Genomic DNA, 22,850 nt, shown 5'->3' with positions numbered 1-22,850 from the left:
GGGAGGAGGGGGGTTAGGGTTATACTGTGGGGAGGAGGGGGGTTAGGGTTAGACTGTGGGGAGGAGGGGGGTTAGGGTTAGGCAGCAGGGAGGGAGGGGGGTTAAGTTTAGGCACCACTAGGAAGTGTTAGGATTAGGCTGTGGGGAAGGGAGGGTTAGAGTTAGGCTGTAGGGAGGGGGGGGGGGGTTAGGGTTTCTGGACTAACAGAACTTCTTGTATTGCAACTTCCTATAGATCTGCGTGGTCACATCTCCATCTTGCAGCCTTACTCCACTGAGTAAACATGGGAGGGGGGCTTTTGTAGAGCGCTAGAGACGTCCACATTATGCCACAATAGAAAGCTGGGGGGAATCATTCCTGCCTTTGTAGAGAGACGGAGATTCCACACACACAAAAATCTGCCCAGAATATTTGCTAAGAAACATTTTTAAAATCTTAATAATTTAAAAAATAAAAATAAAAAGTTTGAAAATACAGATCCGGGATCTCTTATGTGAAAAGACATTCTCCAAAATGAGAAAGTGCAGATTTGCTGGTTTGGGGAACAATGTCAGACACTCAGAAGAAACAACAGAGCTTCTTTCCACAGTCACTGTGAGGAGAGTGGCAGTGTACTGATTGCCCAGGCCCGGGATTGTCTGGGGGACCCGGCCAAGCCATGGACGTAGCGCAAGGAACCCCTCTGGCGCACTCTTCTCTATGAATGGTTTTACGGTCAAATAAGTCTGGGCCCCTTTCTAGTATCGGAGGCCAGGAAAAGCCCCAGCGTCACTAAATAATCAGCTACTCACTCTCATATTTCAAACACAGCCTGTAACATAGTAGTTAGGAGCTGATTGGCTGGTACTTTATCACCGTGCAATTTACCACTCTCCAAGGCTTGATAAATGGGTGCCATTGTATGGATAAAGGCTGGGGGGGGGGGGGGGGGGGGCAGGTAGGCACGTTTTCTGGATTAGCTGTAATCTATATTCTTCTGTACTGTGTTTTCTGGAATAATAGATAGGACGCAGTGTCATCTGAAACTAAGGTTATCCATAGTACCTAGCATACGTATCAGACACTGGGGGTAATTCAGAGTTGATCGCAGCAGCAAATTTGTTAGCAGTTGGGCAAAACCACGTGCACTGCAGGGGAGGCAGATGTAACATGTGCAGAGAGAGTTAGATTTGGGTGGGTTATACTGTTTCTGTGCAGGGTAAATACTGGCTGCTTTATTTTTACACTGCAATTTAGATTTCAGTTTGAACACACCCCACCCAAATCTAACTCTCTCTGCACATGTTACATCTGCCCCACCTGCAGTGCACATGGTTTTGCTCAACTGCTAACAAATTTGCTGATGCGATCAACTCTGAATTAGGCCCCTTATCACTAAGTGAAGGCGTGCCATGCAAGTGCCATATTGTCCCTGAAGAGCTTTTTACCCTGGCACCAACCTTCAGAGAACAGTACCGATAGGTTGTATCAGGAGTATGGGGTGTGGGCGCTCAGTCACCCAGAATCCCTTGGCTAATGGAGTTGGAAAGACGATGAAAGTGACAGAAAATTGTTATGGTCTCCCTGAGCAGACAGTACCACTTACCTGCAGGAGGCACCAAAGGGCTGATTTAGAGTTGAATGCAAGTGCACCCATAATGTGTGCACAGGAAAGATTGCAGATCTTCGCCCGTATTTACAGTTGGCGACATCTGTGTGTCTGCAATGCCCCCATCCATCTTGAAAGCAGCCGCCAGTACTACCAGGGCATATCTGCAGCAGCTATATACATGGTGCAAGAAACCAAGCTGACCTCTACGAACGCTCAACTCTGAATAACCCGCAATTACACCTACACCCTCACTGCACTTATCCTGCGTGCAAACTCCCAGTGGCTGCTCAGCTGCACCCATTAAGCTGCCAGTGGGGAGGGGTCCGATTATCAGACGCCCGTGGTTACCCAAAGTTGTGCTTGCTCACCTCAGACCCATGCGGAGTGAGAACAGTCATCAAAACCCGGACGAAGTTCTGCGCAAGTCTGAGCCAGCCATGAAATATACACGAGGGAGAGCTTCAATACTGAACGCAGTTTACGAGAGATGACCAATCTGATTACCACGTAACATAAACGGCAGAACACCTCTGTATACTGCTCCTCGCAGCCGGTGCTGGTTCCCCCACTGTGAGCGGCTGCCGTCGCATCCATGGGAAGCACCACTGGGACTTGCAGAATCTCTGTCAGAGTTTGCACTCCAGCGCACGCAATGAATTATCTGGTTGGGTTACCACACCCGCAACGCTCTCATAACACGCCCATGGCACGGAATATCTTGGTGCATCTGTTTAGCCATCTCCAAGTCACCGCCCAATACATTCCAGAGTCAGTGCGGCTTAAGCAGTCCTGCCACTCTGTGCGCAGACACTGAGGGAATCGTGTGCAGTCACAAAAATCACTAATTTACGTGAACACAGGCGTGTCACTCAATCAGCCCCTTGGGGTGAAAATTCCGCTGATACTTGTCTACTGGATCTTTCCATATGTAGATCCGGTCATGAAGCGATAGGTAGAAACAGGGGTCTATTCATGAAGCAGTGAAGAGAGTGGAGAAAAAGACCAGTGGAGAAGTTGCCCATGGCAACCAATCAGCTTTGAAGGAAGCATTTATCAAGTAAATTTTGTAAAATGTAAGAGAGATTCTGATTGGTTGCCATGGGCAACTTCTCCACTAGTCTGGTTCTCCACTGTTTTCACTGCTTCATGAATAGACCCTACAGATACATGTATAGTTATTGTAAAAGGTCATATACTACAGATGTATCCACATTTATCTTGACGGTTAATAGGATTAACTGTGACTGGCCAGTCAGACTTAATCCCCTGCTGTAATGACTTAATCCCCTGCTGTATTGTTCTCTGTATTGTATTGCAGTTGAGAACAATAGCTGAAGGGTTTATGCTAATAAGTCATTTTGTGACTAGGCACAGAAAACTACTCAAGATAACAGTGGATACATCTGTATCTCCACCTATGTAGCCCCAACATGGACATATGAAGACAGGAACATACCGGCCATAGGTGAGAAAGCTTCAACAGCCGTCTGCCAGTGACCTCACTATGAAGGACATGTCATTGGTTACCAATCAGTCAGAAATAATTGACACCTCACTGAATTAGCATTTAGTACATGCCGTTTAATACACACTATTACATACTCTGTACTGCACAGGGCTATACAGTCAGCGGTAACAAAATGTAAGCAGCACAACGGCGTACAAAGCAAATTTCAATGTAGACTAGTCAGAGAGTTCTTTACACCGTTACAGTATATACAAAACATTTCAAAAAAACAACTGATACAAATAATATCAAGGAATATTCCCTCCCAAAACTAATATTCCATAAGTTCACAGAAGGAAAATATCACTGATGTGTTCCAGAGATTCACCCACATGACACAGATGCAGCTGATCTCCGACTGCCAGAGACGCGTTTTACTGAATGAGAGGCCATCCTCCTTCCTGCCAGAGACCCGTTTTATTGCATGAGAGGCCATCCTCCCTCCTGCCAGAGACGCGTTTTATTACATGAGAGGCCATCCTCCGTCCTGCCAGCGGCGTGTTTTACTGCATAATAAGAGGCCGTCTTAGCAGAAGTTGCAGCAGTTCCCTCCTAGCTTCTGCCCAGAAGTAGTTTGTGAAAAGCAAAACATTTGCCCCATATGGAAACTCGGCTTTAAAGCCACCTGAGAGTCCCAAGTTTTCCACAAATGTGTGGGTCTATGGGGTAGAGCAGCAACTGGCACAGGCAGTGGTGTAAACTTGGGTGAATTTGCCATCAGCATCCAACTGGGTAAGTAATTACACAGCACAAATCCCCTTACAGTAAAGAACCCTTCCTAGACTGTGGGCAGAACCTTCGTTGCTAGAGTACATTCACATCTGATCACCCCATGTCTGGGGATTACCCTAAGCATGTTTACATTTCCTGAATGTTGTAATAGCAACAGTACTTATCCATCAAACCCCTGACGGAACGCTAACCACCTCACTCTTCTCGCCCCAACAGCACAAACCGGTTCCACGTGTGTATGATGAATACCTCTCTCTTACAGAGTTTGATAATATTGTATTAAACATTCTGGGTTTAGTCTTACGTTGTCGGAGCAGGCTCAATGAGAGGGGGTGGGCACTAATTACCTGGGCTTGCCTGAGAGCGGGAGCCGGGCCAATACAGCCATGGGCTCTGGAAGCATAGCAGAGCCCGCCACACAGCGCACAATCTGCAGAAATGGTACATTTTGTTGAAGAAGGCGTATTGGAATAATGGAAACAATGTCCAGATTGGCGCTTTCAGTCATATTAGAGTCCACTGAGGTTCAAATAGGACAATAAGAACCACAGGAGAACAATCAGCGAGTTTCAAACAGTGTGTAGAAAGAAACTCAGTGACGTGTGGAGGGGTCTATTTTTGCTGTCTTCCCTATATGCTGAGTGTACTTCCCAGTATATGTAACTGAATAGGAGCAATGTGTTTTTCACCCAAAGAATCACTGGATGTTTTCTGTTTTGCGCCCCATTCGCTGTAAACTCTTCAAATGGCTGTGCATGAAAATTCTGGAAAATTAGCAGTTTGTGACATACTTAGCCACCCCGTCTGGCTATCAAAGTCCACAATCAAAGTCACCTCAATCATATGTCTTTTCTATTCTGGTGCTTGGCCTCAACAACAACTGCACCTCTTTACCATGTCTGCACGTTTTTATGTTGTTGCCACGTGACTGGCTGATTTACATATGCATTACCGGGCAGGTGTACTGTGCTTTCCTAATAGCGTGGCCTCTACGCACTCCGCTGAGCTAGATATAGGTGAGACAGCCCTGTTGCTGTACGCCTTTTAGTCAGGGTTGCTGCCTGTCAGTAAATTTACTTGCAGTAAACATTTACACACCTTTTTGCTTGTCAGTAAGAAAAATACAGAGCTCAGTAAAAATATAATACTTTTCTAGCAATAGTAAGCTGCACCAGAAATGAACCACACTGGTGTTACCCTGGGTGAGTTTATGACTCCTATATTTACTATCCTAGACTCCCGTTATCCTCTGGATGAATCAACTTTCACATTTCAATATATTTTACAATTACATAAATGATAAAATACGTCATTTCGAAGGTTATACTGACATTGTGTTCTCTGCGAGATACTTATTTCAAAGCACCGAAACTCAAATTGATTATTATTTTTTTATATGACTTTTATGTTGCAAGAACATAAAAATAAAAACTCTGAAATGCGCCGTTTTAATATGTATTACATCCTCAGAATTGAATATTTTGTAGAGCCACCGTTTGCAATAATTACAGCCTTACTGTACATGTTTTGAGGTAAGTTTTCAGCAGCTCTGGAAAGTAAATGTGCCCATTCTTACAGGTAGGTGTCTTTCAGGTAAGTCAGGTGAAGCTGGAACACCTCAATTTACAAATACTGTCACAAATTCTCTACGGGATTGGCTGGGCCATTGTAAGATATTCTCCTGTTTGATCCTGAGTGGCTCCAGTTAGGAATTAGTGGGTTTAGAGGGTAATTCAGATCTAATCGCTAGTCAGCGATTTTTGCTGTCCTGCGATCAGATAGTCGCTGCCTACAGGGGGGAGTGTATTTTCGCTGTGTAAGTGTGCGAACGCATGTGTAGCAGAGTTGCACAAACTGATTTTGTGCAGTCTCTGCGTAGCCCAGGACTTACTCAGCCGCTGCGATCACATCAGCCTGTCCGGGACCGGATTTGACGTCATACACCCTCCCTTCAAACACTTGGTCCCGCCTGCTTTTTTTCGGACACTCCCTGAAAACGGTCAGTTGCCACCCACAAACGCCCTCTTCCTGTCAATCTCCTTGCGAACGCCCTTGCGAATGGATCCTTCGCACAATCCTGACGCAGCCGTCAGGATTTGTATTGAGACGCCGGCATTTTTGCAAATCTCAGCAGCAGCGTACAGGGATGTAGGGCTACTCACAGATCAGTCGATTATCGGTGTGATGTTAAAAAAAACACTAGGCGCCCGAATATACTAGCAATCAGGTGAACCCAATATGTGACACCTGCAGCCGTAAGCAAAGGGGGAATTGCAAGACCACTGTGTACGCGTTTGGCAGCGGTGAAACCATAGCGCGTCCACAGGGAGTAAATGCCTACACCAGCCATATGTTCCAGGCTTCTATCATAATACAATTATGGCCAAATCAGCGATACAATAGGCGCACTGCACGGCCGACCGATCTCGCACCAAAGTGTTCGATGCCCCATAGGATTGCGAGACTTTTGTGCAAATCTGGCATTTGGCCGGCCAGGTGGAGGGTGTGAGATGGGGTGCCGTTTCCGGCGTTTAAACACCGCAGCAACAGCAATTTGCACCCTTTGCCAGCAATTGAATTCCCTCCAATATATCAAAAAGAGCAAAACTTTAGTGTAAGATTTGTTAATCAGTAATACGACAAAATTGATGAAGGTCTGAATACTTTTGCACGGAATAGAAACTAAATATGCCCCGTCGTATTGTGATTGTAACTTAACAGTCAGTAATTTCTATTTTCCTCTGACTCTCCTTAATCTCGCTCCAAGTCTGCCGCCGCCGCATTGCACTAGGCTGCCCTTATCTCTGTCCAGTCACTAACCTTATGTGATATCGCCTCCTGCTGGTGACCTGTGTGTTACCCGGGCTCTGGAGAAGTATGAGACAGAGCAGCAGCAAAGCCCTGGTATAGACTGTTACTACCACTATGACATCACAGCGTGACCTCACAGACAGACACACAAACACAGACCAATGCATTTGAGGCTAATTACTTGAATAAGATGTACCCCTGATGAAGTCTCTGTGAGAGACGAAACGCGTTGGGTTATCAAATTTGTTGTGATCTGACCTCCAACTTACAATCCTTGAAGGAGGAGTTCGCAAAATAAATATTTGTACATCTGCTCTTATGTGGACCACCACTGGATGTTAGTGGTGGTTAAAATGTTTTATGGATAGTTATATCAATACAGTATCAGATGATCTTTTATAAATTTTAATAAATTTTGCGTATTGGAACATATTGTTTGTTTTCCTAAACAAGATTTTATTTGACATTAGGTCATTCTGTCACAAAAATAGGGGTGTTCTAACAACCCCAAGGCGCCAATTACACTAATACTACATAGATAGATAGATAGATAGATAGATAAATAAAACACCAGAATTTCATGTAGCATTGTACATTTTTAGTAAGATATTAACAAATGGTACATGCCACCTATGTCTGATGTTTCAGAATACAAATTGCAATAGATTATTACTACCGGTGACCTACCTGACACTTGCATTTCTCCTGACCTACCGGCCAGCGCTTCGTCTTTGCTGGGTAACTGAGTCTTTGAGCTCATGTCTCCCATGTGGATGCCACGTACCAGCTGGAACAGGAATATCCGCGAGGTCAGCAGACGGGGTGAGGCCAGCATGAGCTTCAAGGAGTCCAAGTGGATTGGGAGGTTCTAGATTCACACAGATGCAGACGTCCTGCCAGGGGAACAAGGACATCATAGTCAATGGCTCATAGTCACGGCATATAGGCCCGATTCCCGCGGGAAGGCCTCTGTTTCCAGAAGCAGATAGTGACTTAATAACGGACATACAAATGCCGGTCAATAGGCATATACGTTGAAAACACAGTTGCTGAGAATTGTACAGATCGTCGCATATATTCTTATGCATTGAAAAGCAACACATATACAGAAAAGTCAAGAGTAGCATTCCAGAGAAGACAGGTGGTGTTGCCCATGGCAACCAATCAAATACTAGCTATCATTTGCTAGAGTATACTAAGTACATGGTAGCTAGAATCTGATTGGCTGTTCTGGCCAAAACCACTACTTATCCTTATTTAGCTTCGATCGGACGCCTTTCTAACAAGACACATTGTGGGACAACTACACCATGGGGAATTTATCTACATGTCATTTTTCTTGTCAGAAGGAACTTTTTTCCCCCTGTGAGGCTATACTGGTGCCTGTCATACTGGGGGTCTTCTTTTACCTCCGAAGTTAGGAGGTCAATGTGGGATATGGCCTTTGGTACTCGGTAAGGCCAGTGCTGGGAAGCTTGGGCCCCCCCCCTCCCGAAAACCCCCCACACTACTATAAGCATGTGTCAGGGCCAATGCATGCCGCTGAAGCAGGGGCCCCGGAAAGCTTGCCTGTTGTGGACAGATGGATATTTATTCGTCATTAGGGTGGTGTTGGCCCTGGCAAGGTTCCTGGACAAAATCCCGAAGGGAAAGACGCAGGGTACAGGTGTGCGAGGCCGGAGATTCGGGTCATCATGACCGGGCACCCCACAGCAAAATGCTGTGATTGGTAGCATCACGCAGCACCGGTAGAGACAATAATAAGAATTTACTTACCGATAATTCTATTTCTCGGAGTCCGTAGTGGATGCTGGGGTTCCTGAAAGGACCATGGGGAATAGCGGCTCCTCAGGAGACAGGGCACAAAAAGTAAAGCTTTAGGATCAGGTGGTGTGCACTGGCTCCTCCCCCTATGACCCTCCTCCAAGCCTCAGTTAGGATACTGTGCCCGGACGAGCGTACACAATAAGGAAGGATTTATGAATCCCAGGTAAGACTCATACCAGCCACACCAATCACACTGTACAACCTGTGATCTGAACCCAGTTAACAGTATGATAACAGCGGAGCCTCTGAAAGATGGCTCACAACAATAATAACCCGATTTTTGTAACTATGTACAAGTATTGCAGATAATCCGCACTTGGGATGGGCGCCCAGCATCCACTACGGACTCCGAGAAATAGAATTATCGGTAAGTAAATTCTTATTTTCTCTATCGTCCTAGTGGATGCTGGGGTTCCTGAAAGGACCATGGGGATTATACCAAAGCTCCCAAACGGGCGGGAGATTGCGGATGACTCTGCAGCACCGAATGAGAGAACTCCAGGTCCTCCTTAGCCAGGTTATCAAATTTGTAGGATTTTACAAACGTGTTTGCCCCTGACTAAATAGCCGCTCTGCAAAGTTGTAAAGCCGAGACCCCTCGGGCAGCCGCCCAAGATGAGCCCACCTTCCTTGTGGAATGGGCATTTACATATTTTGGCTGTGGCAGGCCTGCCACAGAATGTGCGAGCTGAATTGTATTACACATCCAACTAGCAAAAGTCTGCTTAGAAGCAAGAGCACCCAGTTTGTTGGGTGCATACAGGATAACAGCAAGTCAGTTTTCCTGACTCCAGCCGTCCTGGAACCTATATTTTCAGGGCCCTGACCACATCTAGCAACTTGGAGTCCTCCAAGTCCCTAGTAGGCGCAAGACACCACAATAAGCTGGTTCAGGTGAAACACTGACACCACCTTAGGGAGAGAACTGGGGACGAGTCCGCAGCTCTGCCCTGTCCGAATGGACAAACAGATATGGGCTTTTTTGAGAAAAAAACCACCAATTTGACACTCGCCTGGTCCAGGCCAGGTCCAAGAGCATGTTCACTTTTCATGTGAGATGCTTCAAATCCACAGATTTGACTGGTTTTAAACCAATGTGTTTTGAGGAATCCCAGAACTACGTTGAGATCCCACAGTGCCACTGGAGGCACAAAAGGGGGTTGTATATGCAATACTCCCTTGACAAACTTCTGGACTTCAGGAACTGAAGCCAATTCTTTCTGGAAGAAAAATCGACAGGGCCGAAATTTGAACCTTAATGGACCCCAATTTGAGGCCCATAGACACTCCTGTTTGCAGGAAATGCAGGAATCGACCGAGTTGAAATTTCTTCGTGGGGCCTTCCTGGCCTCACACCACGCAACATATTTTCGCCACATGTGGTGATAATGTTGTGCGGTCACCTCCTTTCTGGCTTTGACCAGGGTAGGAATGACCTCTTCCTGAATGCCTTTTCCCTTAGGATCCGGCGTTCCACCGCCATGCCGTCAAACGCAGCTGCGGTAAGTCTTGGAACAGACATGGTACTTGCTGAAACAAGTCCCTTCTTAGCGGCAGAGGCCATAAGTCCTCTGTGAGCATCTCTTGAAGTTCCGGGTACCAAGTCCTTCTTGGCCAATCCGGAGCCATGAGTATAGTTCTTACTCCTCTACGTCTTATAATTCTCAGTACCTTAGGTATGAAAAGCAGAGGATGGAACACATACACCGACTGGTACACCCACGGTGTTACCAGAACGTCCACAGCTATTGCCTGAGGGTCTCTTAACCTGGCGCAATACCTGTCCCGTTTTTTGTTCAGACGGGACGCCATCATGTCCACCTTTGGTAATTCCCAACGGTTTACAATCATGTGGAAAACTTCCCCATGAAGTTCCCACTCTGCCGGGTAGAGGTCGTGCCTACTGAGGAAGTCTGCTTCCCAGTTTCCATTCCCGGAATGAAACACTGCTGACAGTGCTATCACATGATTTTCCGCCCAGCGAAAAGTCCTTGCAGTTTTTGCCACTGCCCTCCTGCTTCTTGTGCCGCCCTGTCTATTTACGTGGGCGACTGCCGTGATGTTTTATCCCACTGGATCAATACCGGCTGACCTTGAAGCAGAGGTCTTGCTAAGCTTAGAGCATTATAAATTTACCCTTAGCTATATTTATGTGGAGAAAAGTCTCCAGACTTGATCACACTCCCTGGAAATTTTTTCCTTGTGTGACTGCTCCCCAGCCTCTCGGGCTGGCCTCCGTGGTCACCAACATCCAAAACTGAATGCCGAATCTGCGGCCCTCTAGAAGATGAGCACTCTGTAACCACCACAGGAGAGACACCCTTGTCCTTGGATATAGGGTTATCCGCTGATGCATCTGAAGATGCGATCCGGACCATTTGTCCAGCAGATCCCACTGAAAAGTTCTTGCATGAAATCTGCCGACTGGAATTGCTTCGAAGGAAGTCACCATTTTTTTTACCATGGCCCTTGTGCAATGATGCACTGATTTTAGGAGGTTCCTGACTAGCTCGGATAACTCCCTGGCTTTCTCTTCCGGGAGAAACACCTTTTTCTGGACTGTGTCCAGAATCATCCCTAAGCACAGGAGACTTGTTGTCGGGATCAGCTGCGATTTTGGAATATTTAGAATCCACCCCTGCTGTTGTAACAGTATCCGAGATAGTGCTACTCCGACCTCCAACTGTTCCCTGGACTTTGCCCTTATCAGGAGATCGTCCAAGTAAGGGATAATTAAGACGCCTTTTCTTCGAAGAAGAACCATCATTTCGGCCATTACCTTGGTAAAGACCCGGGGTGCCGTGGACAATCCAAACGGCAGCGTCTGAAACTGATAGTGACAGTTCTGTACCACGAACCTGAGGTACCCTTAGTGATAAGGGCAAATTTGGGACATGGAGGTAAGCATCCCTGATGTCTCGGGACACCATATAGTCCCCTTCTTCCCGGTTCGTTATCACTGCTCTGAGTGACTCCATCTTGATTTGAACCTTTGTAAGTGTTCAAATTTTTTTAGATTTAGAATAGGTCTCACCTAGCCTTCTGGCTTCAGTACCACAATATAGTGTGGAATAATACCCCTTTTCTTGTTGTAGGAGGGGTAATTTAATTATCACCTGCTGGGAATACAGCTCGTGAATTTTTTCCCATACTGCCTCCTTGTCGGAGGGAGACCTTGGTAAAGCAGACTTCAGGAGCCTGCGCAGGGGAAACGTCTCGACATTCCAAACTGTACCCCTGGGATACTACTTGTAGGATCCAGGGGTCCTGTACGGTCTCAGCGTCATGCTGAGAGCTTGTCAGAAGCGGTGGAACGCTTCTGTTCCTGGGAATGGGCTGCCTGCTGCAGTCTTCTTCCCTTTCCTCTATCCCTGGGCAGATATGACTCTTATAGGGACGAAAGGACTGAAGCTGAAAAGACGGTGTCTTTTTCTGCAGAGATGTGACTTAGGGTAAAAAACTGTGGATTTTCCAGCAGTTGCCGTGGCCACCAGGTCCGATGGACCGACCCCAAATAACTCCTCTTCCTTTATACGGCAATACACCTTTGTGCCGTTTGGAATCTGCATCACCTGACCACTGTCGTGTCCATAAACATCTTCTGGCAGATATGGACATCGCACTTACTCTTGATGCCAGAGTGCAAATATCCCTCTGTGCATCTCGCATATATAGAAATGCATCCTTTAAATGCTCTATAGTCAATAAAATACTGTCCCTGTCAAGGGTATCAATATTTTTAGTCAGGGAATCCGACCAAGCCACCCCAGCTCTGCACATCCAGGCTGAGGCGATCGCTGGTCGCAGTATAACACCAGTATGTGTGTATATACTTTTTAGGATATTTTCCAGCCTCCTGTCAGCTGGCTCCTTGAGGACGGCCCTATCTATAGACGGTACCGCCACTTGTTCTGATAAGCGTGTGAGCGCCTTATCCACCCTAAGGGGTGTTTCCCAACGCGCCCTAACTTCTGGCGGGAAAGGGTATACCGCCCATATTTTCTATCGGGGGGAACCCACGCATCATCACACACTTCATTTAATTTATCTGATTCAGGAAAAACTACGGTAGTTTTTTCACATCCCACATAATACCCTCTTTTGTGGTACTTGTAGTATCAGAAATATGTAACACCTCCTTCACTGCCCTTAACGTGTGGCCCTAATAAGGAATACGTTTGTTTATTCACCGTCGACACTGGATTCAGTGTCCCTGTCTGTGTCTGTGTCGACCGACTAAAGTAAACGGGCGTTTTAAAACCCCTGACGGTGTTTTTGAGACGTCTGGACCGGTACTAATTGTTTGTCGGCCGTCTCATGTCGTCAACCGACCTTGCCGCGTGTTGACATTATCACGTAATTCCCTAAATAAGCCATCCATTCCGGTGTCGACTCCCTAGAGAGTGACATCACCATTACAGGCAATTGCTCCGCCTCCTCACCAACATCGTCCTCATACATGTCGACACACACGTACCGACACACAGCACACACACAGGGAATGCTCTGATAGAGGACAGGACCTACTAGCCCTTTGGAGAGACAGAGGGAGAGTTTGCCAGCACACACCAAAAACGCTATAATTATATAGGGACAACCTTATATAAGTGTTTTCCCTTATAGCATCTTTTTTATATATTTCTAACGCCAAATTAGTGCCCCCCCTCTCTGTTTTAACCCTGTTTCTGTAGTGCAGTGCAGGGGAGAGCCTGGGAGCCTTCCCTCCAGCCTTTCTGTGAGGGAAAATGGCGCTGTGTGCTGAGGAGATAGGCCCGCCCCTTTTTCGGCGGCCTCGTCTCCCGCTCTTAACGGATTCTGGCAGGGGTTAAATATCTCCATATAGCCCCCGGAGGCTATATGTGAGGTATTTTTAGCCAAAAATAGGTTTTCATTGCCTCCCAGGGCGCCCCCCTTCCAGCGCCCTGCACCCTCAGTGACTGCCGTGTGAAGTGTGCTGAGAGGAAATGGCGCACAGCTGCAGTGCTGTGCGCTACCTTAAGAAGACTGAGGAGTCTTCATGCCGCCGATTCTGGACCTTCTTCTTGTTTCAGCATCTGCAAGGGGGCCGGCGGCGAGGCTCCGGTGACCATCCGGGCTGTACCTGTGATCGTCCCTCTGGAGCTAATGTCCAGTAGCCAAAGAAGCCAATCCATCCTGCACGCAGGTGAGTTCACTTCTTCTCCCCTAAGTCCCTCGTTGCAGTGATCCTGTTGCCAGCAGGACTCACTGTAAAATAAAAAACCTAAGCTAAACTTTTCTAAGCAGCTCTTTAGGAGAGCCACCTAGATTGCACCCTTCTCGGCCGGGCACAAAAATCTAACTGAGGCTTGGAGGAGGGTCATAGGGGGAGGAGCCAGTGCACACCACCTGATCCTAAAGCTTTACTTTTTGTGCCCTGTCTCCTGAGGAGCCGCTATTCCCCATGGTCCTTTCAGGAACCCCAGCATCCACTAGGACGATAGAGAAAATAAGATTTTACTCACCGGTAAATCTATTTCTCGTAGTCCGTAGTGGATGCTGGGAACTCCGAAAGGACCATGGGGAATAGCGGCTCCGCAGGAGTCTGGGCACAACTAAAAGAAAGCTTTTAGACTACCTGGTGTGCACTGGCTCCTCCCACTATGACCCTCCTTCAAGCCTCAGTTAGGATACTGTGCCTGGAAGAGCTGACACAATAAGGAAGGATTTTGAATCCCGGGTAAGACTCATACCAGCCACACCAATCACACCGTACAACACGTGATACCATATCCAGTTAACAGTGTGAAAACAAAACTGAGCCTCTCAACAGATGGCTCATAACAATAACCCGTTATTAAACAATAACTATGTACAATTATTGCAGACAATCCGCACTAGGGACGGGCGCCCAGCATCCACTACGGACTACGAGAAATAGATTTACCGGTGAGTAAAATCTTATTTTCTCTAACGTCCTAGTGGATGCTGGGAACTCCGAAAGGACCATGGGGATTATACCAAAGCTCCCAAACGGGCGGGAGAGTGCGGATGACTCTGCAGCACCGAATGAGAGAACTCAAGGTCCTCCTCAGCCAGGGTATCAAATTTGTAAAATTTTGCAAACGTGTTTGCCCCTGACCAAGTAGCAGCTCGGCAAAGTTGTAAAGCCGAGACCCCTCGGGCAGCCGCCTAAGATGAGCCCACCTTCCTTGTAGAATGGGCTTTAACTTATTTAGGACGCGGCAGTCCAACCGCAGAATGCGCCAGCTGAATTGTGCTACAAATCCAGCGAGCAATAGTCTGCTTAGAAGCAGGAGCACCCAGTTTGTTGGGTGCATACAGGATAAATAGCGAGTCAGTCTTCCTGACTCCAGCCGTCCTGGAAACATAAATTTTTAAGGCCCTGACTACGTCCAGCAACTTGGAATCCTCCAAGTCCCTAGTAGCCGCAGGCACCACAATAGGTTGGTTCAAGTGAAAAGCTGATACCACCTTAGGGAGAAACTGGGGACGAGTCCTCAATTCTGCCCTATCCATATGGAAAATCAGATAAGGGCTTTTGCATGACAAAGCCGCCAATTCTGACACACGCCTGGCCGAAGCCAAGGCCAATAACATGACCACTTTCCACGTGAGATATTTAAGATCCACGGTCTTCAGTGGTTCAAACCAATGTGATTTTAGGAAATTCAACACCACGTTGAGATCCCAGGGTGCCACTGGAGGCACAAAAGGGGGCTGAATATGCAGCACTCCTTTTACAAATGTCTGAACTTCAGGTAGTGAAGCTAGTTCTTTTTGGAAGAAAATCGACAGAGCCGATATCTGCACCTTAATGGAGCCTAATTTTAGGCCCATAGACACTCCTGCCTGTAGGAAGTGCAGAAATCGACCCAGCTGAAATTCCTCTGTTGGGGCCTTATTGGCCTCACACCAAGCAACATATTTATTATTTATTTATTTATTAACAGTTTCTTATATAGCGCAGCAAATTCCGTTGCGCTTTACAATTTGAAATAACAATAACAAACTGGGTGATAACAGTCATAGAGGTAGGAAGGCCCTGCTCGCAAGCTTACAATCTATAGGGAAATAGGCATATGTACATAAGGAAAGGTGCTATCTATTGCATAGAATGAGAAGACATGTGAGGATATGTGTGGACTGTACAGAGTGGATGTAATTTGATAGGAAGGTTTATGAAAGTTATGTGGGCGGTTCAGGAATTTGATACGCTTGCCTAAAGAGGTGAGTTTTTCCGCCATATGCGGTGATAATGTTTTACAGTTACATCTTTCCTGGCTTTAATCAGCGTAGGAATGACATCCTCCGGAATGCCTTTCTCCTTTAGGATCCGGTGTTCAACCGCCATGCCGTCAAACGCAGCCGCTGTAAGTCTTGGAACAGACAGGGCCCCTGCTGCAGCAGGTCCTGTCTGAGCGGCAGAGGCCATGGGTCCTCTGAGATCATCTCTTGAAGTTCCGGGTACCACGCTCTTCTTGACCAATCCGGAACCACGAGTATTGTCCTTATTCCTCGTTTTCTTATTATTCTCAGTACCTTTGGTATGAGAGGCAGAGGAGGGAACACATAAACCGACTGGTACACCCACGGTGTCACTAGAGCGTCCACCGCTATCGCCTGAGGGTCCCTTGACCTGGCGCAATATCTCTCTAGTTTTTTGTTTAGGCGGGACGCCATCATGTCCACCTGTGGCCGTTCCCAACGATTTACAATCAGTGTGAAGACTTCTGGATGAAGTCCCCACTCTCCCGGGTGGAGATCGTGTCTGCTGAGGAAGTCTGCTTCCCAGTTGTCCACTCCCGGAATGAACACTGCTGACAGTGCTAACACGTGATTTTCCGCCCATCGGAGAATCCTTGTGGCTTCTGCCATCGCCGTCCTGCTTCTTGTGCCGCCCTGTCGGTTTACATGGGCGACTGCCGTGATGTTGTCTGATTGGATCAGTACCGGCTGGTTTTGAAGCAGGGATTTTGCCTGACTTAGGGCATTATAAATGGCCCTCAGTTCTGAAATATTTATGTGTAGGGAAGTCTCCTGACTCGACCATAGTCCTTGGAAGTTTCTTCCCTGTGTGACTGCCCCCCAGCCTCGAAGGCTGGCATCCGTGGTCACCAGGACCCAGTCCTGTATGCCGAATCTGCGGCCCTCTAGAAGATGAGCACTCTTGGAGACATGGTTATTAGCCGATGCATCTGAAGATGCGATCCGGACCATTGGTCCAACAGGTCCCACTGAAAGATTCTGGCATGGAACCTGCCGAAAGGAATTGCTTCGTAAGAAGCCACCATCTTTCCCAGGACTCGCGTGCAGTGATGCACCGACACCTGTTTTGGTTTCAGGAGGTTTCTGACTAGAGACGACAGCTCCATGGCTTTTTCCTCTGGGAGAAACACTTTTTTCTGGACTGTGTCCAGAATCATTCCCAGGAACAGTAGACGTGTCGTCGGAACCAGCTGTGACTTTGGAATATTTAGAATCCAACCGTGCTGGTGTAGCATCTCCTGAGATAGTGCTACTCCTACCAACAACTGCTCCTTGGATCTCGCCTTTATTAGGAGATCGTCCAGGTATGGGATAATTAAAACTCCCTTTTTTCGAAGGAGTATCATCATTTCCGCCATGACCTTGGTAAACACCCTCGGTGCCGTGGACAGACCAAACGGCAGCGTCTGGAATTGGTAATGGCAATTCTGTACCGCAAATCTGAGGTACTCCTGGTGAGGATGGTAAATGGGGATATGCAGGTAAGCATCCTTGATGTCCAGGGATACCATGTAATCCCCCTCGTCTAGACTTGCAATAACCGCCCTGAGCGATTCCATCTTGAACTTGAATTTTTTTATGTATGTGTTCAAGGATTTCAAATTTAAAATGGGTCTCACCGAACCGTCCGGTTTCAGTACCACAAACAGTGTGGAATAGTAACCCCGTCCTTGTTGAAGAAGGGGCACCTTGACTATCACGCGCTGGGAATAAAGCTTGTGAATTGCCTCTAGCACAGTCTCCCTGTCCGAGGGAGTTGCTGGCAAGGCTGATGGCGGGGGGGAGATGCCTCGAATTCCAGCTTGTACCCCTGAGATACTACTTGAAAGATCCAGGGATCCACCTGTGAGCGAGCCCACTGATCGCTGAAATTTTTGAGGCGGCCCCCCACCGTACCTGGCTCCGCCTGTGGAGCCCCACCGTCATGCGGTGGACTTGGAAGAAGCGGGGGAGGACTTTTGCTCCTGGGAACTAGCTGTTTGTTGCAGCCTTTTTCCCCTACCTCTGCCTCTGGACAGAAAAGACCCGCCTTTTCCTCGCCTGTTTTTCTGGGTCCGAAAGGACTGTACCTGATAAAACGGCGCTTTTTTAGGCTGTGAGGGAACATGGGGTAAAAATGCTGACTTCCCAGCTGTCGCTGTGGAAACGAGGTCCGAGAGACCATCCCCGAATAACTCCTCACCCTTATAAGGCAAAACTTCCATGTGCCTTTTGGAATCTGCATCCCCTGTCCACTGCCGGGTCCATAAGCCTCTCCTAGCAGAAATGGACAATGCACTTATTTTAGATGCCAGCCGGCAGATCTCCCTCTGTGCATCTCTCATGTATAAGACTGATTCTTTTATATGCTCTATGGTTAGCAGAATAGTGTCCCTGTCTAGGGTGTCAATATTTTCTGACAGGGAATCTGACCACGCAGCGGCAGCACTGCACATCCATGCTGACGCAATAGCTAGTCTAAGTATAATGCCTGTGTGTGTATATATAGACTTCAGGATCGCCTCCTGTTTTCTATCCGCAGGCTCCTTCAGGGCGGCCGTATCCGGAGAAGGAAGTGCCACCTTTTTAGACAAACGTGTGAGCGCTTTATCCACCCTAGGAGGTGTTTCCCAACGTGCCCTATCCTCTGGCGGGAAAGGGAACGCCATTAGTAATTTTTTTTGAGATTATCAATCTTTTATCAGGGAAAGCGCACGCTTCTTCACACACTTCATTTTATTCTTCAGACGGGGGAAAAACTACGGGTAGTTTTTTCTCCCCAAACATAATACCCTTTTTTGTGGTACCTGGGTTTAAATCTGAAATGTGTAACACCTCTTTCATTGCCTCAATCATGCAGCGAATGGCCTTAGTAGACATTAAAGTAGACTCATCGTCGTCGACACTGGTATCAGTATCCGTGTCGACATCTGGGTCTGCCATCTGAGGTAGCGGGCGTTTTAGAGCCCCTGATGGCCTTTGAGACACCTGGGCAGGCACAAGCTGAGAAGCCGGCTGTCCCGCATTTGGCATGTCGTCAAATTTTTGTGTAAGGAGTCGACACTTGCACGTAATTCCTTCCATAAAACCATCCACTCAGGTGTCTGCCCCGCAGGGGGTGACATCACTTCTACAGGCATCTGCTCCGCCTCCACATAATTTTCCTCCTCAAACATGTCGACACAGCCGTACCGACACACCGCACACACACCGGGAATGCTCTAAACAGAGGACAGGACCCCACAGAAGCCCTTTGGGGAGACAGAGAGAGAGTATGCCAGCACACACTAGAGCGCTATATACTGTAGGGACTAACTGAATTATGTCCCCTATAGCTGCTATAATATTTACTGCGCCTAAATTTAGTGCCCCCCCACTCTTTTTTACCCTTTTCTGTAGTGTAGACTGCAGGGGAGAGCCAGGGAGCTTCCTTCCAGCGGAACTGTGAGGGAAAAATGGCGCCAGTGTGCTGAGGGGGATAGCTCCGCCCCTTTTTCGCTGACTATTCTCCCGCTTTTTTAAGGATTCTGGCAGGGGTAATTATCACATATATAGCCTCTGGGGCTATATATTGTGATTGTTTTGCCAGCCAAGGTGTTTTTATTGCTGCTCAGGGCGCCCCCCCCCCAGCGCCCTGCACCCTCAGTGACCGGAGTGTGAAGTGTGTATGAGAAGCAATGGCGCACAGCTGCAGTGCTGTGCGCTACCTTGGAGAAGACAGAAGTCTTCATGCCGCCGATTTTCCGGACTTCTTCTTGCTTCTGGCTCTGTAAGGGGGACGGCGGCGCGGCTCCGGGACCGAACACCAAGGCCAGTTCCATGCGGTCGGTCCCTCTGGAGCTAATGGTGTCCAGTAGCCTAAGAAGCCCAAGCTAGCTGCAAGCAGGTAGGTTCGCTTCTTCTCCCCTTAGTCCCTTGTTGCAGTGAGCCTGTTGCCAGCAGGTCTCACTGTAAAATAAAAAACCTAAAATATACTTTCTTCTAAGGGCTCAGGAGAGCCCCTAGTGTGCATCCAGCTCGGCCGGGCACAAAAATCTAACTGAGGCTTGGAGGAGGGTCATAGTGGGAGGAGCCAGTGCACTCCAGGTAGTCTAAAAGCTTTCTTTTAGTTGTGCCCAGACTCCTGCGGAGCCGCTATTCCCCATGGTCCTTTCGGAGTTCCCAGCATCCACTAGGACGTTAGAGAAAATGTGATTCGCTGCCAACTACATAATCATACCCCGCCCACTTCACCGAGAAAATGGGCGGGATCCAGGAGACTGTGCTACTCTCCCCGAAGTCCAAATTAGGGAGTCTCCCAGACCTTCCAGGAGAACAGGAAAGCACGGCTTACATGCACTTACCTTCCATTAGAAACAGATCTTAAACACATATTATTATATGTAGCATAAACGCGTTGGGTATGGGATCGCAACGGTCAGCATACCGACGCTGGGAACCCGGTCGCTAGTATGCTAGAAGGGGGCAAGCGCAACGAAGCCCCTTGCGGACTCAGTGGCTCACTGCGCGCCACAGGCTTTATTCCCACTGTATGGGTGTCGTGGACACCCACAAGTGGGAATAGCCCCTGTTAGCCGGGATTCCAGCTGGCGGCATTGTCAGTGGTCGGAAATTCCGGCGTCTGTATCCTAACCGCCGGCAATGTGACTACATCCTGCTTAAACGTGTTGTATGCAAATCACTGTAACACATGATGCAAATTTCCACATAAGCAACAGGGGATATTGCACATTACCTTCCTCATTCCACAAGGAAATACCAATATCTGAGCAGCAGCAGCACGCCAACATGTGCAACACATAATATAGAGCACTTTCCAGAGAAGAAGAGGAGAAAGACACAAATATTGTTTCAGTACAGAGAGTGTAGTCATTAGCATCACATTACCGATGTCAGGAGGTCCATTCCTGACCAAGGCACTATCTGTGTGGAGTTTGGATGTTTTCTCCACGTTTATGTGGTACTCCAGTTTCCTCCTATACTCTAATTCATACTGGTAGATCAATTGGCTTCTGACAAAATAATTAACCCTAGCGTGTCTGTATGTGTGCACATGTGGTAGGGAACATAGGGGGTCATTCAGACCTGATCGCTCGGTAGCTACTTTTTGCAGCGCTGCGATCAGATAGTTGCCGCCTATAGGGGAGTGTATTTTCGCTTTGCAAGTGTGTGAACGCTTGTGCAGCCGAGCGGTACAAAAAAGTTTTGTGCAGTTTCTGAGTAGGTTTGAACTTACTCAGCCGCTGCGATCACTTCAGCCTGTTCGTGTCCGGAATTGAAGTCAGACACCCGCCCTGCAAACGCTTGGACCCGCCTGCGTTTTTCCAAACACTCCCAGAAAATGGTCAGTTGCCACCCATAAACGCCTTCTTCCTGTCAATCTCCTTGCGATCGGCTGTGCGAATGTATTCTTCGTTAAATCCATCGCTCAGCAACGACCCGCTTTGTACCCGTACGACGCGCCTGCGCATTGCGGTGCATACGCAGTTTTGACCTGAACGCGCCGCAGCTAAAAAACCTAGCGTGCGTTCAAGTCGGAATGACCTCCATCGAGCGTAAGCTCTACTGGTGCCGGGGCTGATGTGAGTGACTCATACACTCTCTGTAAAGCGCTGCGGAATATGCATGCGCTATATAAATCACTCAGAGGACGCAATACTGTACATTGAGACATACAGTACAGTGTAGGTCCAAGAAATAGGCAGTTTGTTATTACACAATGCACCTTCTACCTACGTGCCGGAGAACACTGGACGTTACACAATAATAATCGGTTACACAAGGGGATGGGATACACTTAACGAATGCAAATGTCATATATACAATGCAATAAGTAATATACAGCAAAAAAAAGTTTTCATTAATTTCTTCCTAAATAAATCAGCATTTTGCAACTTTTCCAGCACAAGTCTGCAGTTAATGCCCCCCAGCCCTGAAGCAGGGACTGCAGAGTTATATAAGGACATTACTCTGGACTGCAGATCATTGCACCAATGCTATAACTTATATAAACTGTAATAGGAGTATGATAATCCCCCAGCATGCAGAGCACTGACCATATCACAGGCACTGGCAGTGACTCTATGACCCTGTGCAATCAGCAGGGGGGCAGATTGTAGGTGCCCTGCTCACCCCCCACCCTTAGCTGTCCCGATTTCTGTGCTGTCAGGCACTATGCACCACCTGCACATGTAGCATTAGCGTCAATGCACACACACTCTGTATTACACAGCCAGGGACTAGCACGGGCCTCAAAGAGGGAAATGCCGTCACACCCAGCCCCAGCAATCTATAATAAACTTATTATATGTATCAGGCAGGGATATAAGCAACTTACCTAACACCAAGCTGCTGCCATGAGCACAACATACAACCTACACTACATCTCCCGGCATGCATCAGTAGGACTACAACTACGGTGGCTTGCGCGGGACACAACAGCTAAGAACGCGTTATAGCTGCTGAGCTGGAAGCAGTTGTTACAGCACTGTGCACATTGCACATAGAGATACTTATATAACCTAAATAGTATATACTTGGTTTCTTTTTGGTTTGGATCTTATTTGTTACACACAATTAGCCTTGTAGAAGAAGCTGGCTCACATGCATGAATGCATTGTTGCTGATTGCAGACTGTGGGGCCGGTTCTGAGTCGCAATGCGCGCGGATGTCAATCATATCGACCAATCAGGTTCTAACTGACATTTTATAGACTGTGCTAGATGAATGATAGCCAGAAGCTCATTGGTTGCTATGGGCAACTTCTCCATTTTATTTCTCTCTAAAGCTTGATATACTGTATGTGCTTTTATGGTGTAGTTTTTATCGAACCTTCCAAAGTGGATAAGTCGCCCATAGCGACCAATCAGGTTCTAGCTATCATTTATATAGTATAGTCTATAAATGTGATAGCTAGAATGTGATTGGTTGCTAGGGGCAACACCACTTGTCCTCTTAAGACAATTTGATAAGTCTTCCCCTAGATGAGACATTAGGTGTCTGGTGGTTTGTGTGGGCGAGTAGTGGTGTATTGGTTATGTGGTGAAGTTTGTGGCTTTATAGTGGTATATTGGCTGTATGGGGATATATGAAGGGACAAGTGGGTCCATACTTAAAACTTCCCATCACTTAAAAACACCATTGAGAATGAGCCC

At 47.4% G+C, this 22,850-nt stretch overlaps 1 protein-coding gene across 2 annotated transcripts in view; it reads right to left on the bottom strand.

Moving 5' to 3' along the window:
- The window catches only part of MSRA (methionine sulfoxide reductase A), a 521,014-nt gene extending 498,881 nt beyond the window's left edge, over positions 1–22,133 (bottom strand). Inside the window, exons 1-2 of one of the 2 annotated variants that reach the window (XM_063915077.1) lie at positions 22,034–22,133; positions 7,330–7,535 (exon numbers count right to left, since the gene is read on the bottom strand). In XM_063915077.1, coding sequence (XP_063771147.1) covers positions 7,330–7,477 — 148 coding nt within the window. In that variant the 5' untranslated portion in view covers positions 7,478–7,535; positions 22,034–22,133. Of the gene's footprint in view, positions 1–7,329; positions 7,536–21,752; positions 21,777–22,033 lie in introns of those variants that run through there. The other variant, XM_063915078.1, reaches the window with a different exon arrangement.
- Positions 22,134–22,850: the final 717 nt, after the last annotated feature.

This window comes from Pseudophryne corroboree, chromosome 4 (assembly GCF_028390025.1).
Source record: "Pseudophryne corroboree isolate aPseCor3 chromosome 4, aPseCor3.hap2, whole genome shotgun sequence".
In the NCBI taxonomy this organism is placed as follows: domain Eukaryota; kingdom Metazoa; phylum Chordata; class Amphibia; order Anura; family Myobatrachidae; genus Pseudophryne; species Pseudophryne corroboree.
The sequence above is the reverse complement of the archived record's forward strand: the minus strand, read 5'-3'. Positions and strand labels throughout refer to the sequence as shown.